At 51.6% G+C, this 15,660-nt stretch overlaps 6 protein-coding genes across 6 annotated transcripts; 3 read left to right on the top strand and 3 right to left on the bottom strand.

Annotated features, from left to right (window-relative positions):
- Nucleotides 1–2,509: 2,509 nt before the first annotated feature.
- IWZ02DRAFT_49890 (uncharacterized protein) lies at nucleotides 2,510–3,192 on the bottom strand. The gene has a single exon (XM_066770222.1). The coding sequence runs from the start codon at nucleotides 2,966–2,968 to the stop codon at nucleotides 2,606–2,608; it is 363 nt and encodes a 120-aa protein (XP_066620415.1). The 5' UTR covers nucleotides 2,969–3,192; the 3' UTR covers nucleotides 2,510–2,605.
- Nucleotides 2,866–4,956, top strand: IWZ02DRAFT_458398 (uncharacterized protein). Its single transcript, XM_066768005.1, has 2 exons — nucleotides 2,866–3,185; nucleotides 3,391–4,956. The coding sequence occupies exons 1-2, from the start codon at nucleotides 3,090–3,092 to the stop codon at nucleotides 4,696–4,698; spliced, it is 1,404 nt and encodes a 467-aa protein (XP_066620414.1). The 5' UTR covers nucleotides 2,866–3,089; the 3' UTR covers nucleotides 4,699–4,956.
- Nucleotides 4,957–6,595: 1,639 nt separating this feature from the next.
- Nucleotides 6,596–7,642, bottom strand: IWZ02DRAFT_471096 (uncharacterized protein; the record flags this gene model as incomplete). The annotated part of the gene is made up of 2 exons (XM_066768845.1): nucleotides 6,596–7,474; nucleotides 7,622–7,642. The coding sequence occupies 2 exons, from the start codon at nucleotides 7,640–7,642 to the stop codon at nucleotides 6,596–6,598; spliced, it is 900 nt and encodes a 299-aa protein (XP_066620413.1).
- A 643-nt stretch (nucleotides 7,643–8,285) lies between these two features.
- Nucleotides 8,286–9,538, top strand: IWZ02DRAFT_49903 (uncharacterized protein). Its single transcript, XM_066770224.1, has one exon. It carries the CDS (start codon nucleotides 8,429–8,431, stop codon nucleotides 9,362–9,364), a length of 936 nt encoding a protein of 311 aa, XP_066620412.1. The 5' UTR covers nucleotides 8,286–8,428; the 3' UTR covers nucleotides 9,365–9,538.
- On the bottom strand, nucleotides 9,539–11,530 carry IWZ02DRAFT_506570 (uncharacterized protein; the record flags this gene model as incomplete). Its single annotated transcript, XM_066770400.1, has 3 exons — nucleotides 9,539–11,280; nucleotides 11,337–11,391; nucleotides 11,451–11,530. 3 exons carry the CDS (start codon nucleotides 11,528–11,530, stop codon nucleotides 9,712–9,714), a joined length of 1,704 nt encoding a protein of 567 aa, XP_066620411.1. The 3' UTR covers nucleotides 9,539–9,711.
- A 227-nt stretch (nucleotides 11,531–11,757) lies between these two features.
- IWZ02DRAFT_501347 (MCM2/3/5 family-domain-containing protein) lies at nucleotides 11,758–15,105 on the top strand. The gene is made up of 4 exons (XM_066770275.1): nucleotides 11,758–11,884; nucleotides 11,954–12,078; nucleotides 12,132–14,335; nucleotides 14,389–15,105. The coding sequence occupies exons 1-4, from the start codon at nucleotides 11,880–11,882 to the stop codon at nucleotides 14,635–14,637; spliced, it is 2,583 nt and encodes an 860-aa protein (XP_066620410.1). The 5' UTR covers nucleotides 11,758–11,879; the 3' UTR covers nucleotides 14,638–15,105.
- Nucleotides 15,106–15,660: the final 555 nt, after the last annotated feature.

Here is a 15,660-nt window from a genome sequence, read left to right as displayed (position 1 = left end):
CGGAATCTAATATCCTAGATAGGATATCCTTAGTCATTAGTACTACTCTATACTTACTCTATAAAGGTAGTAAGCTATACATCTTTAATAAGCTTAAGGAGTTAATTAGGTGTTATAATACTAATAATACTAGATATAAACTCTAGTATCTAGAATTTCTTCCCTTTAAGAAGATACCCTTTACGCCGCATAGTAGTATATAAGAGAGTAACCATATAGGATGTAAAGCTTTATATAAATAGGGGCTATATTTAGTAGTATTTAGTGTTACTTCTATTAGTTTAACTACGGTTATAGGTAAGGATATTACTCTAGAGGGTATGTATATCCTCTACCCCCTATTCACCCTCTAGCCCCTAATATGTACGAATAATAGTATTAATAAGATTTATCTATATATAGAACTAAGATGATATACTAAGTAGCTATCTATGCTTATTATATACCTATATTACGGCCTCCTACTTACCTTTAATAGTTTAAATATGTTACGCGGTAAGCTAATCACTATATATAAGGTATAGTTACTTAGTAAAGTTATTTAGTTTACCTAGGGAGTTCTTAAGTCCTAGCTACTATAGGAAGATATTCTTATATACCCTATAGGTCCTAGTAATTAACTCTTTATTATAGTTAATTATTCTAAGCTATATAAAGTCTATCTTATAGGGCTATAGGCGCTTAACCTCTAGTATAGTTAGGAGGATACTATCTATGTCATTCCTATATACCTTCTTAATACCTAACCTATAGATCCTTTATACTATATTAATAATTAGGAACCTAGTTAATGTAAGGCCTAGTCCGTTTTCCTCTCTACTAAATATAGTAGGGGATTTAAGAATATCTTTAAGGTTAAGGGGGATAGATAGATTATATATGTCCTAGTATAATCTATCATCTAGTATATATAGATAATTAATAATGGCGGCTATTATCTTTAAGCGTATTTTTATTATATTACTAAGAACCTTATTACACTTTAAGTCTTAATAGTTAAAATTATCATATATAATAATAATCTAAAGGGATTTTATAAGCTGCTTTAGGTAGTCCTACTTAAATTATTAGTAGGAAGTCATTTTATCCTAATTTTTAGTTAGCTCTTAGGGTTTATAGGGTTTATAGGGTGTATAGGGTTTATAGGGTATATAGGGTATATAGGGTCTATAGGGTTTCTATAGTCTATAGGGTCTATAGATATTATTACCTTACTATATAGAGTAACCTAATCTAAGGCCCTTTTTAATATATAATATAATAGACTAACGCTAAGGCTATAAAGGACTTAGATAACTTACTACTTTATTCTAGACCTAAGAAGATATGTACTAAGTGCTATTAAGAGGAAGTTTAACCTCTATCTATACCATCTATAGCATACTATACTTATAATCATAAATATCTACTTATATCTTTTCTATTTACTACGCTCTACTATACTCTAGGATACTCTTACCTTTATATAACTCTCCTAATAGCTCTAGTAGTTCTAAAGAACTCTTAAAAGCATATTATACTAAGTAGGTGCCTTACTCTAGATTATAGTATAAGTACTAGCTAAGTTAAGAGATGTAATTTCTCTATACTCTATGTTAAGGTTAATCTTATTAAAATATAGGCTATAGCTATAGATAAGGTAATTAAGCTTACGCTTAAAGGAGTCTAGAGTATAGTCTTAGAATACTAGATGATTTAAGGCGGCGCGTAATATACTCTATTACTATAATAGTAAGGCGTAATGCCTATAGCCTACTTTAATATTATTAGATACCTAAGCTATAAGTAACTACTTAAAACTAAGGTGGTAATACTTTATTACTTCTACTACTTTAAGAAGCTTATCCTTCCTCCTAATATTTTTATTTAACTAGATATTATCCCTATTATAGGCTTTATTATAGTCCTATATATCTTTATCTACTAGACTTAATTCTAGTCCATCTTATAATCTATTCTCTAAAACATCCTCTATATTATCCTTATTAAACTCCTTATTAGAACTATTATTACCCTCCTCTTTACTATTAGAGTTATTATCCATATTATTATAATTAGGGTTTATTATCTAGTTTATACATGATTCTCCTAGTATCTTAAGGTACTACTCTATATATTTAAGGGGGCTAGTCTTAATTTTAGTAAGGGGGCTTAATAGAGGTAGAGTACTATTAGCATCTTAATAATAACATTAAGAGATAGGAGTACTTAGATATATTCCTATATAGTAATAAAATAGGGCTTTTAATTATAGGTAGTCTTAAGGTAATCTAATGTTATTAGGTATGTAATATATAGCTTTAAATGAAGTTATTACGGTATTAAAGACATCTCTTATATAAAATAGGCTAAGTTACTCTTAGACCCTCTTTAAGGTTTATGCTACGTGTAATATGATTAGTCCTTAGGGTCTTTAGGGATCTAAGCGCTACTTACTAGTCCTAATTTAGATAGCGTAAACCGGAATAAAGAGGGTCTAACTTATGAGATAAACTAGGCACGGCTGCGCTCTCAAACCAACCAACGCCACGCTTCGTTGACGACGGCGCAGGCATCCTGGACCAGATACACATGACATGCACTGCATGCAGTCCGGTCCGTTGAGCTACTGTACCGGCTCCCAAGACGCCAAGGTCGAGCCAAAAAAAAAAAAGGCTTTCGGCTGAGATCCGATCTGATCTGTCCCTCTGCCAAACCGTCTAATTATTTGCATTATGCTCTCACTGTATGTCAAACTCAGCCGGGCCCGGAAGTGGCTGCGTTCCGGAAGGTGTGCACAAAGGTACGGTTGGCTTCGAGGTCGAATGCTCCAGCGCAATGAAGCTGAACAATCACCATCACATGTCTGTCGACGGCGGCACATTAGCAGCAGCAGCAGCAGCAGCAGCAATAGCAGCAGAAGCACCAACAACCAGCTAGCGGCAGGGGTTGCTTTGTCGCTGCGCAAGTACCTACCCACGCGAAACATCACGTCTCGTCCACCAGGCGACAAAAATCAAGACCAACTCCTTCTCCACCCTGCGCCCGTCGCCTCGCAATGATTGTGGCCTGTGGTCTCGGCAGCTTGCTGTTGTCCGCCCCAAACCGACATGTCCGCCGAACCCCAGCACAAGAAGCCTGCCAGCAGACGATCCCACAAGAAGACGCGCACCGGATGCGCCCAATGCAAGCAGCGCAGAGTCAAGGTACGTCGATCCGCCCGAATGCTATCGCCATTTCTTGCCCTTTTCTACTCGCTGCCCGTTCAAGCCACGGCCTGACCCTTTGACATCCTCACGTGCTGCCTCTCTTAAAAACCACCACATCCTTTGTGCCCCCTGTACCCCGTCCTTTCAACCCTTGTCTCGTGGTTTCCTTATTCAAGCTGACCTCGACTGGCTCATCCGGTAGTGCGATGAGCTCAAGCCGACGTGTAGCAACTGTTTGAAGCGCTCGACAGTATGCAGTCTCCAGTTCAGCGTCCCCAATTTGCCCTACAACAACGCGCCACGCTCCGGGCCATCCTCCTCCACAGCTTCGCAAACAGCAAACCAATCTCCCACCAACTTGGCCCCTTCGCCGTCTTCCAGATATGAATCTCCAAACAGCTTGGCCTGCTTCACCGCCGAGGACATGGAGATCCTCCACCACTACACTTGCTACACCAGCCAGACCTTTACAGCTCGACCTAATCTTTGCGAATTGTGGCAACGCTATGCCCCAACACTGGGCATTCATGACCCCCCTCTGATGCGCGGTATCCTGGCCATGGGCGCCATCCACAAAGCCCACACATGCCCCTCGAGAAGAGCCCATCTGGCCACTGTGGGCACACGATACCTCAATGGAGCCCTTGGCTGCTTCCGCGAGCGTCTGTCCAACATCACGCGAGAAAACTGCGAGAGCCTCGTCGTCTTCAGCTGCTTCCTCTGCATGTTTGTCCTCGGCTCGACGCACAAGCTCGACTCGGCCTCGGACGAAGCCATCTCAACCATCACCTTTGACGACCCGTCCGAATGGCTGCGTCTGATACGCGGGCTGCCGTCGATTCTGCACACGGGCAACGGGCGCGTCTACGAGTGGATCTGCGAGACGCCGTTCCGGCTCATTCTGGACCCGTCCATCTACGTCAGCGAGCCGCCTCTACCGGCGGCACTGCAACCGCGCTTGAACGCGCTGCGCGACCTCGTTCTGGTGCAGCACCCGCCGACGGCGCCGGCCGACCTGCGCGCGTACTCGGACGCGCTCGAACACCTGCGCAAGTGCACCGCCATCCTGTACAGCAAGCCCAACCAGGACTCGGTCACGTCCATCCTCATCTGGCCGTCGATTGTGCCCGAGCGCTATGTCGAGTGCCTTAAGGAGTCGCGGCCGCAGGCGCTGCTCATCCTTGCCCACTACTCGTCCATCCTCAAGGAGCTCGACGACTACTGGTGGGGCAAGGGCTGGGCCAAGGGCATCGTCCAGGTCGCCTATGCCCGTCTGCCAGCTGACTGGCGTCCGCACGCCGTTGAGCCCATGAAGGAGCTGGGCTTCTTGAGGGAAGAGGGTGCTACTACTGCGGACGAGTCGGGCGCTGCGGGTGCTGCTGCACCGCCGGCAGTCCAAAGCGAGCAGCAGCAGCATCCGCAGCCTCAGACACTGCAGTCACTACTGAGGCAGACGACAACATGTGGATCGTCCCACAGCACGCCGACGAGTACGACGTGTCCGCAATGACTTGTGCTGCCTCATACTCCCACCACGCCCCCTCCATACCCCCAGTCCCTCCTCTTCCAAATCTTCAACCTCTCACTTCGCTGAACCAAACAAATAAGTAGAAGAAGAAAAAGAAAAAAAAAATACAGCCGCTCTGCCGTTTCAACGGCGGCGGCGGCGGCAGGGGTGGGTGGAGGCGGCACACAACAACAACAACAACAACAAAAGGGTCGTCGCGTCTGTTTTTCTGATTAGTTGATCTTCTGGAGTATAGTACAGTATATTTCTGCAAATTTTTTTTTTTTTTCCATCCGCTGGTCGATCTGTATCCACCTACGTATATTGTCTATTTGTACGTCGATCTCATCGCTATCCGCTATTCGCTGTTCGTCGTTCGATTCGGGTTCGGAAGCAGTCTTTGTTATACCACCACCACCACCACCACCGCTACGCCTACCTACCTATATTTGTACCTCGTATATGTAGCTAGGCAGTATTAGAGAAAGGGAGAAAGGGAGAAAGGGAGAAAGGGAGCTGGGAGAGAGGTTTGCGCAGGGTGTTTGCTTGTTCGTTTGCTGTTTGTTGTATCGTCGTGTCGTGTGCATGCAAACAGGCACAGTGCGACGGTTTGAGGGGAAGAGAGGTGATGAGATACTCGGGGAAGGGGAGGAGGAGGAGGAGAAGCAGGACAAGTGTTGATGTGAAGGAATTGACGTGTATGAAGTAGTGAGTGAATTGAATTCGAAAAAAATCGGACGAGCTTTCATCGTGAGAGTGGCTGACTGACTGACTGACTGACTGGTCGGTCATCAGCCAGCCACCGCAGTCGGCAAGAACACGACGACCTGAGACGAAATGATGCACAAACATTTAATCCCTCCCTCGCGTTGATGGCACGACGGGGAGTGTAGACAACCGGAAGCTCGAGCACCTGCTTTTCCTTTCTCTCTCTCTCTCTCTCTCTCTCTCTCTTTCTTTCTTTCTTTCCTTTTTTCTTTCCGTTTTTCTTTCTTTCTTTTGTCCGTTAATTCATGCATGTATTCACCACACACGCACACACACATACATAGATGCATACGGACCCGCTTTACGGTGGGTAACTCGCTCATCTCATCTCATCTCACCTCATCTCATCCCTCAGTCAGATTCGCATCCCCATCGTGTTCTATTCTCTATTACGCGCATTCGCACTTGCGCTTCATCCGTGTGTCCGTGTGTCCGCTCATCCACACGACCGTAGTCTATCCATCCCGTGCAGCCTCGCGCTGCGTCTGTCCGTTCGTCCGCCCGCCAGCCAGTAGCCATTCAAGTACGCATCAAGCTCATGCGCGGTGAGAAAGCAGCGCATTGCTTTGCGAAGCAACGCAAACTCGAAAAAAGAAGCAGAAGCAGAAGCAGAAGGGCAGAGGGAAAAGGAGGAAAGGAGAAGCAAGGAAGCGAGTGAGGAAAAGAGGGAAAAGAAAGAAAACGCCATGATTAGCTCCAGTGACGCCGCGCTCCGCTCATCTCGTCTTGTGTTATAGTACAAATGGAAAGGGAAAGGAAAAGGGAAAAGAAGAAGAAAGGGGGAAGGTTGATGTTTGCGTGAGAAGGAGAAGAAGAAGAAGAAGAAGAAGAAGAAGAAGAAAACGCCACGCTACGCCCTGTCAACGCCTTACGGTAAATGATGAATGGTAGCGAAAGGAAGCGATTCCGGGTATCCAGCGAACTAGAGAGGTACTTTTGCGAGGGAGAGAGATGGATTGTTGATCGACTGATTCGATGTCCACGGACAGATAGCTGGTGGTGATGGTTCTTATGCCGAGTGTTGCAAGGAGGAGCCATTCGGCGCCCTAGAAGCCATCCATCTTTTCCGCTGCTGCTCATCCATCACATTGCTTGGTCCATGAAACCGAAGCAGGTGCTTTCTCAACACCCATCACTTCCGGACAGGATAAGCAAAACTCTTCCCATCCATGAGGCCCCACAGCTCGTCGACAATCTTGCGCTGGCCATCGCTCGGCGCGCCACGCACGGCGAAATAGCAGCGGCCCTCGAGATCCGGAGACCAATCGCCCGGGTTGGCCGACACGAGCATGCCGCCCGCTTCGGAGAGGATGACGCAGCCGGCGCACACGTCCCAGATCCACACGCCGGCCTCCCAGAAGGCGTCGAACCAGCCGGCCGCGACGTAGCAAAAGTCGAGGGCCGCCGACCCGTTGGACCGGACCGAGTGCACCATGGCGCCACCACCATCTTTTGATGACAGCAGCTTCTTGTGCACAGAGGTTCGCAGGTCCCAGTTGGGTCCGTGGCGCTGGTTGCCCCATTCGACAGCTACGAGACAGTCGTTGAGAGACGTTAGAGGCGCGGGCGTTTTCTTGATGGGGAGAGCCATTTTGCGGCCATCGAAGCGCGTCAGGTGGGCGCCTTTGCCCTTGACGGCGGTGAACAAATCGCGGCGAAAGGGGTTGTAAATGACACCGACGACGGGCTGGCGGGCAATCGTCAGAGCCAGCGAGATGGCAACGTTGGGGAAGCCGTGGATGAAGTTAAGCGTGCCATCGACGGGATCGACGACGAATGTCGGCGCGTCGGTCAGCTTTTGACCCTCTTTGAACGTCTCTTCGCCTAGGAAGTCAAAGCTGGGGAAGGCGGCCTTGAGGCTCTCATAGATCATGGCTTCGACGGCCTTATCGGTGGCCGTCACGCGATCGCTCGAGTTGTTTTTGGTGTCACTCTCGTCGACGGACGGGTCGGCGGCCACAACCATGTCGCCGGCGCGGTAGGCAATCTGAATGAGGATGGAGCAAACGCTCTCGAGATCATAGTCGCGAACGAGACAATCGACCAGGGCGCTGTCAATGTCCGTGACGTCAAAGTTGGAGCCATCCGGGCTGGTCAGCGGAGACTCGGTGGTCGAGGCACGCGTAAAGACTGGCGAGATGCTGGAAATGGAAGCCACCGACTCATTGGTGAGGCTCATGTTGGGCGGTTTGAATGATTTTGCACAGTCGAGAAGGCGGTTGGAGCTGGTGTGGAGGAGCTGAGCTGTTGGCGCAGAGCGCAGTTTTTGCGCCTGCCGTGTGGGGAGATGTGTGGAGAAAGCAGCGGCGATTGCCTAATTGGGAAAAACGAGAAACAGGTCGGATGGAATGGTAGCGGAAGCGCGAAGACGGAAAAAAGACGACGGCTGGCGGAGCGGACAGTGGGCGCTGACGAGAGGGGAGCAGACGTAGGCGAAAAGCGGTGGTGCAGGTAGACAGCCCGAGTGGGAAATATATAGGCATACATCTGTCCAACTGTTAGGAATTTCGCGCATCGCCAGCCGCCTTCATCTATTCTCTCGACTACGGTACTCATTCTTCCCACGAGAGAGATAACCGAGGCCCACAGTGCCTTGCTGGCGCCCGTCTGGCTGCCGACTCGAGATTGCGCCCTCATTCTGCCGTCTTGGGCTGGAGCTGGGATGAAGCCGGGATGGGCGTGATTGGGGCGGCGTTGGTCCGCGCCTTGGGCTACAGCGACGGGACCATCAGCGAATCGACAAGTTCGTTTGGTCGTTCAAGTCGAGCGGAGGAAAAGCAAAGATGAGACGGGGTTCGCGGCTGTCTGAAGGAACGGAACGGAACCCACAAGGCTAGCCCTGGCCATGGCGCTGACTTCTGCCTGCCTTGAGCAAACAATTGTATCAAATGGGAATCTATAAATCACAGTCCAAACACTCGCTCCCTTCATCAAACTTGCCCGAATCACCATCACCACCACCTTCATGCCTCGTCGCACCCTACCGATCCCTGCCGCCGCCCGTTACGAAGCTCCCACAACCAGATCCAAGAAAGCTTCAGCCACCGGCCAGCAAACCACCCCTCGCAATACACGCCGCGCCCTCATATCCCTGGACCTGTCACACGCACACCACCAGCAGCAGTCTCCCCTGTGGAGCAAGCTGCCCGCCGAAATCCGCAACCAAATCTTCGAACTGGCCGTCTCGCAGCACCTGGACTCGTCGCGGCCATATCCAGACGACAGCTTCTACCGCCGTCCGGGCTACACGCACGCCTTTCGAGTGTGCACCGCGCTGCTGCAGACATGTCGCCTGGCTTGGGCCGAGACGCACTCCATCCCCATGCGCAGCGCCACGATTCCCATCTGGGAGAGCTCCGCCCGCGGTCCCTCTGCCAGGCTGCGGCCGCATGGGATAACGTCCAGGTCCTTCTCGCCGCGCTCCTGCGCCCTGACCGCCGCCAACGTGCGCGACCTGCAACACGTGCACTTCTTCCCGCAGCTGTACTACTTCGAGAGCCACGATTTCGCCCGCCTCTTCGCCAGCCCGCGCTTCCAGCCCCGCCGCATCACAATCACCATCCGCCACACTGACTGGTGGTGGTGGGAGAACGACGAGGACTTGCAGGTCAGAAGCGTCAACTTGACCCTGCCTGCCGTCACCGAGGAGCTCGTCATTGAGTTTGAGACCCTCGTTCGCAAGAAGCATCAGCTTGATCCCATCGTTGATCATTGGCGTCGCAGCGAGATGTTCAGCCGTCGCGGCGACAATGCCATCTTCTCCGCACACAACGACCAGCCCAAGGAGTGGACGTGGAGTGGTGAGATTGATGGCTGGGGTGTGCAGCACTATGTCGTTGCCGTCGTGAAGTGGACGCCATATCCGCATGGACGTGACCTCGGTCGTGGCGTGGAACAGTAGATGTGTCTGTATTCCTGGAGGACACGACGTGATGGTGGCAAGATTGTGAATCTGGCGTTTTTGGTCATGGTGAAGCGAGCATCTCGATTCCAGCTTTTGATTAATTCGACATGACGTCTCCTTCAATCATGAGTTCAAGCAAAGTGACTTTGGGGAATTGAATGAAGAACAGAACAATTGGCACCGTGCTAATTGACTAAAAACCTAAGAACGAAGTTCTTGTACAAACCAGAGGTATCAAACGCCTTCTCCCTATTTGATCGACGCGTCGGCATCTCGTCTCACTGGTGACTAGGCCGTTGATCGTGACCGCTCAGTAGCCTGCAAAAGTGGTTAGCACAGCACGCTCAGACCTCTGCGTCAAACTCACCACTCTGTTCCTTCCTCCCACCGCCAGCTCCCTCTCCCCCTTGTCCACCCTCATCCCCACCATTCCCATCCGCGCTGCCATTGCTGCCACCGCCACCAGCAGCATCGCCTCTCGCAGCCATGATGCCATCCGCGTCACCTCTCAACCCCTCGAAATACCGCTTGATATCCTCAGCGCCGACAGGAGTCCCGCTCTCGGCAAAAGGCTTCAAAAAGTCCTTGACCTTGTCCTTGAGGTGATTGTAGACCATAACGCCCTCAATGGCCCGCACGCGGTCCACATTGCTGAGCGCCGCCTCGCCCTTGTCAAGCAGGCTGCGCGACCCGACTGATCCGCCGCCGCGCGCCGCTGCGTTGGCATCATCCCCTGCAGCCGATGACGCCGATGACAGTGGAGGCTCATAGACGTCTTCCTCCTCGAGCAGATATGCGTGCGGAGCCAGCAACGGGAAGCACGTCCGGCAGTGGCAGAGCCGCTCGCGGAATCCCGCCGTCATGAAGAGGGATAGCTGGCCTGTCGGCGCCGGTGGGAGTTTGTTGTAGTAGCAGGTCGATTCGGAGACTGGTCTGCTCCCGTTTTCCCCCGACTCCACCCCTGGCTCTTGAGACTGGCGTTGGCGCTTTGCAGAGTCGGATGAGGCGTCGTCCTCGTCGTCGGCTTTGCGCTTCTTGCTGTCTTGTTCTGGTACGACTTCTGCCGGTGCCGTTCTTACCGTCGAAGAAGAATCTGCCTTTGCGTCGTCGGCCCCGCATGTGGTATTGGGAGAGCTTGGCTTGTAGTAAACAGGTTGCAGGAAGCCATCTGCATCGGCATAACGCTTGATCCACGGGAATGCCTCGACACACTTGTAGCAAATGAAGTGCTCAAAGTCGTCTTCGTGCGGGAATCCAGGCGGAGTCGGGGGCTCGTCTTCAACTTCATTCTCAGCATCTGCTTCATCATTTTCCTGATTTGCACCGTGCCCATTGGCTGGTCCAGAATCCGCGGCAGCAGTCTCATTGGCGTTTGAAATTTCTTCTTTTTCCTGTTCTGGTTTCGCTGCATCCTTGTCGCCACCGGCTTTGGTGTCCTTTTTGTACCAATCTCGCGGCAGTCCCACGATACACTCTGGATGCCACCAATCCTCTCCACAACCACCATCCTCTACGGTGCCTAGACCCAAGCATTGGAACATGGTCCCCTTCTCCTCGTACGCATTGTAATCTTGTCCGCATCCACAGAATCGGTTTCGGTAGTTGTGGTCGTAATGATTGGTCGGCTCAGGACTTGCCCCGCGCACATCACCCTTCAAACCCGTCTCTTCGTTGATTCGCAGGCTGCATGGATGGTCTGACTGGATGCGCGTCGTGCCGCAGTCGCAGACGAAATTGCGCTTGGCGAACAGCTCAACCAGCGTATGGTCCCCATGACATGAGACGTGGCAAGAATAGCACACACCGGCGGGAGTATAAGCTTCGTTGGGATCGGCCGGAGGAGGATTGCAGGTCAAGCACGACCAGAGCTTCTGGCGCAGAGGGCCGAGTGGGCGCGAACAGGTGTCGAATTGCTGTGCTGCGTCAGCGCACAATCATTTCACTTGAACGAGGACATTGCGTAACTAACATAAGGCAGTACTTCGCGCGCATCGGCCTCAAGCTGCAGCTGGCTGTTTATGAAGCTGGAGAATGTTATCGTCTGTCCAAAGTCGAGCTGGAAGCTGAATGCGACGCGACCTACTCTTGTGCTGTTTGGGATTTCTCAGAAGCTTGCGACATGCTGTTCGACCTCCCTACTTTTTGGGCAACGGGATCGGCCATGGTGAGTCGCAGTTGTAAGAAGACGGCGACAATTGAGAGAAGAAAGCAGGCCTGTGCAGAAAGTGGTGTGCGATTAGAGAGGAGCTCTCGTGTTGGCGCGGGCGCAACTGAGATGACCCTCGGAGCGGCAACGACTAATGCAGCCACTTTAACAAATTAGGACCGCGCGCGACGCGACGCGTATTTTCGCGTTGGCGCTTAAGCTGCTGTCCAATTCTTCCCGCGCCGCGCCTTTCGACTCCACTCTCCACCTACACCTTTTGGCTGACAGAGCGCTTTCCCTCCCAGCTTTCAGTTGCCTCGTTCGAAGATTTCCTACTTTAACAACATTGCTTTCTCTTAGTATTCAATGAGGTGCGTTGTTATACGTTTTAGGCCCCCGCTACGTGCCTATCTTGTCCGGCTTCGCTGACAGCTCCAAAGTTCACCGTTGCGCTCGAACATGTCGTCCGCGAATCGCGGTGCTTCCGGCACCAACCGCCGCAAGCGTTCTCGCGAGCCCGATGATGATGTTCCGTCTTCCTCGGCAATGTTGCCGCCTTCAAGTCGTGAGTAAGCAGTCGTGCGAACGGCAGACATGGATTGCTTACACTGCTTGCAGCCCCTGCCTCTTCTCCACCAGCTTTCCCGCCAGACGTCGAAGAAGACACTCTAGACCAGCAGGAAGAAGACTTGATTGGCGACATTGACGATGTAGATGAGATGGCCGAAGAAGAGGACGGCATTGACCTCTTTGCCGACAACTTCGAAAGGGACTACGGCTCCCGCGAGGACGACACCTACGCGGGACAAGACATTGACGATGACGAATACGACGACATGGACATGGCCGAACGCAGGCAGTTGGAAGCCCGATTGAACCGCCGCGACCGCGAGCTGGCCCGCCAACGCAAGATGCCCGCAGCTTATTTGGACGACGAAGGAGATGACATTGCCGCGCTCAGAAGTCAGCCCCGCCGTCGCAGGCACCGCTACGATGAAGACCAAGACGACATGGACATGGATGCCAACCCAGACGAGGAAGAGCTGTCTCTCGAGGCGCTGGCTGATATCAAAGCTTCCAACTTGACAGACTGGATCGCCCAGCCCGCAGTCCATAGGACAATTGCGCGCGAGTTTAGGTCTTTCTTGACCGAGCACACTGACGCGCATGGCGCATCCGTTTACGGGAATCGTATTCGCACTCTTGGTGAAGTCAACGCCGAGTCCCTCGAGATCGAATGGGACCATCTGGCGTCGGACAAGGCCACTCTATCATACTTCCTCGCCAATGCACCTTCTGAAGTCCTCAAAATTTTTGACGAGGTTGCCATGGAAGTTACGCTTCTCCACTACCCCGATTATGAGCGTATCCACTCGGAAATCCATGTCCGTTTTGTCAACCTCCCCATCCAGTACACACTCCGTCAACTCCGTCAAAGTCACCTCGACTGCCTTGTTCGCGTCACTGGCGTCGTGACTCGCAGAAGCGGTGTGTTCCCGCAGCTCAAATATGTCAAGTTCGACTGCACCAAGTGCGGCATGACTCTTGGCCCCTTTCCCCAGGATTCAAGCGTCGAGGTCAAAATCTCTTTTTGCCAGTTTTGTCAATCCAAGGGTCCTTTCAACTTGAACGCAGAGCAGACTGTCTACCGCAACTATCAAAAGCTCACCCTCCAGGAATCCCCTGGCACAGTTCCGGCTGGCAGGCTTCCGCGTCACCGCGAGGTCATCTTGCTCTGGGACTTGATCGACTCTTGCAAGCCTGGTGAAGAGGTCGAGGTCACTGGTATCTACCGCAACAACTATGATCCTCAGCTCAACAATAAAAACGGATTCCCCGTCTTCGCCACGATCATCGAGGCCAACCACGTTGCAAAATCTCATGACCAACTGGCTGGTTTCCGTCTCACTGAAGAAGACGAGCGCCAGATCCGCGCTCTCTCGCGTGATCCCAAGATCGTCGACAGGATTGTCAACTCCATAGCTCCCAGCATCTACGGACACACCGACATCAAAACGGCCGTCGCGTTGTCTTTGTTTGGCGGCGTTAGCAAGGTCGCCCAGGGCAAACACGCCATCCGTGGAGACATCAACGTGCTGCTTCTCGGTGATCCTGGTACAGCGAAATCGCAGATTCTCAAGTACGTTGAAAAGACGGCTCATCGCGCCGTCTTCGCCACTGGTCAAGGAGCTAGTGCTGTCGGTCTCACGGCCAGTGTGCGCCGTGATCCGATGACCAGCGAGTGGACGCTTGAGGGTGGCGCCATGGTGCTTGCGGACAGAGGTACTTGCCTTATTGACGAATTCGACAAAATGAACGACCAAGACCGTACCTCGATTCACGAAGCCATGGAACAACAGACCATTTCCATCTCCAAGGCTGGAATTGTCACTACCCTGCAGGCCCGCTGTGCCATCATTGCAGCTGCCAACCCCATCGGTGGCCGCTACAACGGAACAATTCCTTTCAGCCAGAATGTCGAGCTGACGGAGCCTATCTTGTCGCGTTTCGACATTCTTTGCGTCGTCAGAGACACTGTTGACCCTTCAGAGGATGAGCGCCTTGCAAATTTCGTTGTCAACTCCCATGGTCGCGCGCACCCCATGAACGCCGCGGATGACCCTGAGTCCATGACAGTCGACAACGAGGCTGAAGCTGAAGCAAACGAAGGCGAGATTCCTCAGGAGCTGCTCAGGAAGTACATTTTGTTTGCTCGGGAGAGGTGCTCCCCCAAGCTGTACCAAATCGACCAAGACAAGGTCGCGCGTCTTTTTGCCGACATGCGTCGGGAGTCTTTGGCCACTGGTGCCTACCCCATTACTGTAAGTCTACTTTGTGTGCGAGCCATCTCCTCATGCACTAACAAGCGCCGCAGGTCCGTCACCTTGAAGCCATCATGCGTATCAGCGAAGCATTCGCCAAGATGCGTCTGTCCGAGTACTGCAGCGGTCAGGACATTGACCGCGCCATTGCTGTCGCAGTTGACTCCTTTGTCGGCTCTCAAAAGGTCAGCTGCAAGAAGGCACTCGCTCGGGCGTTTGCAAAGTACACTTTGGCCAGGCCAGGCTCCGTCAGGAACCCAAGTACGAATACCAGCCAGCGCGGTGTCCGGGTGAACGCTTAATGCTAGACCAGGACGCAGTTTTGAAGGCGATGGGAGACCCAAACAACGCCAAAGCAAATGTCTTGGGTAAAGTGATGATACCAATGTGTGGAATGGAAGGTTTTTGGCGTATATGGCACATCACAAGGGGAATGTTTCTTTCTCCATTCTGTGGAATACTGTTTATGGAGCAACGGTGCAATCGACAGGATTATTTGAGCAGCAACCATGAACTGTTCTTTTCTTCGAACTACTCTCATTTCGTCCACAGCAACATCGCTCTCCAAACTAGGACATGCAATAGCAATGCAGGCCATCAGATTTCCCGAACAGGCTCCACCTCGAATAAGGAACGTTACTGAAGGGCACTTTCTGAAGTCGTCAAGCGAGGTATCTCCGAAGTCGTCTCAGCAGCACTCTTGTCTGACGCATATGTGCCGGTGAAAGCTGCCGGCCATTTATGAACAGAGGAGGCATTTTTCTCACATCGCAGCAACGCTCCTTGCAAGAAACGGCTTCGCATTGTCTTCAGTACCCACAAACACAGGGCGAAAGTACCCACCTCCGAGTTCCCCGGGCGAACACCAAGGGCGACGACCCACATTTTTTCGAGGCGCAGATCTTTCTTCCTTGCACGCACCCAAGCGCGCAAATCCGCCCGCCCACTCGCCCACTCGCCGCCCTGCCGCAAACTCGCAACGTCGCATCGTCGGCCAACCCGAGACATGTTCCCCTTCGCCACGAGCTGACGAGTCGTTGCGGCCAGTTTCAAACCGTTTCGTTCTTTCCGCGTGCCCTTTCACAGTGGTTTGAACGGGCCAAGCTCGCTCGTATTCCTATTGCACAAAATGCCCCTGACCGTACCCACGATACCTTTTGCTTCATGTGTGACTGTTTTGCTTCACAATTTTTTTTTGTTTTTATTTTTATTTTTTTTCACACGACTGCCATGCCTTGGCCACCACGACGGTCTCGACCTCTCCCAATATGGCGATCTGCCCTGGATCATATCCACATGACGCCATTGAGCTGTTTCGCAGCCCA

This window comes from Phyllosticta citriasiana (genome assembly GCF_038021145.1).
Source record: "Phyllosticta citriasiana strain CBS 120426 chromosome Unknown IWZ02scaffold_11, whole genome shotgun sequence".
In the NCBI taxonomy this organism is placed as follows: domain Eukaryota; kingdom Fungi; phylum Ascomycota; class Dothideomycetes; order Botryosphaeriales; family Phyllostictaceae; genus Phyllosticta; species Phyllosticta citriasiana.
The sequence above is the reverse complement of the archived record's forward strand: the minus strand, read 5'-3'. Positions and strand labels throughout refer to the sequence as shown.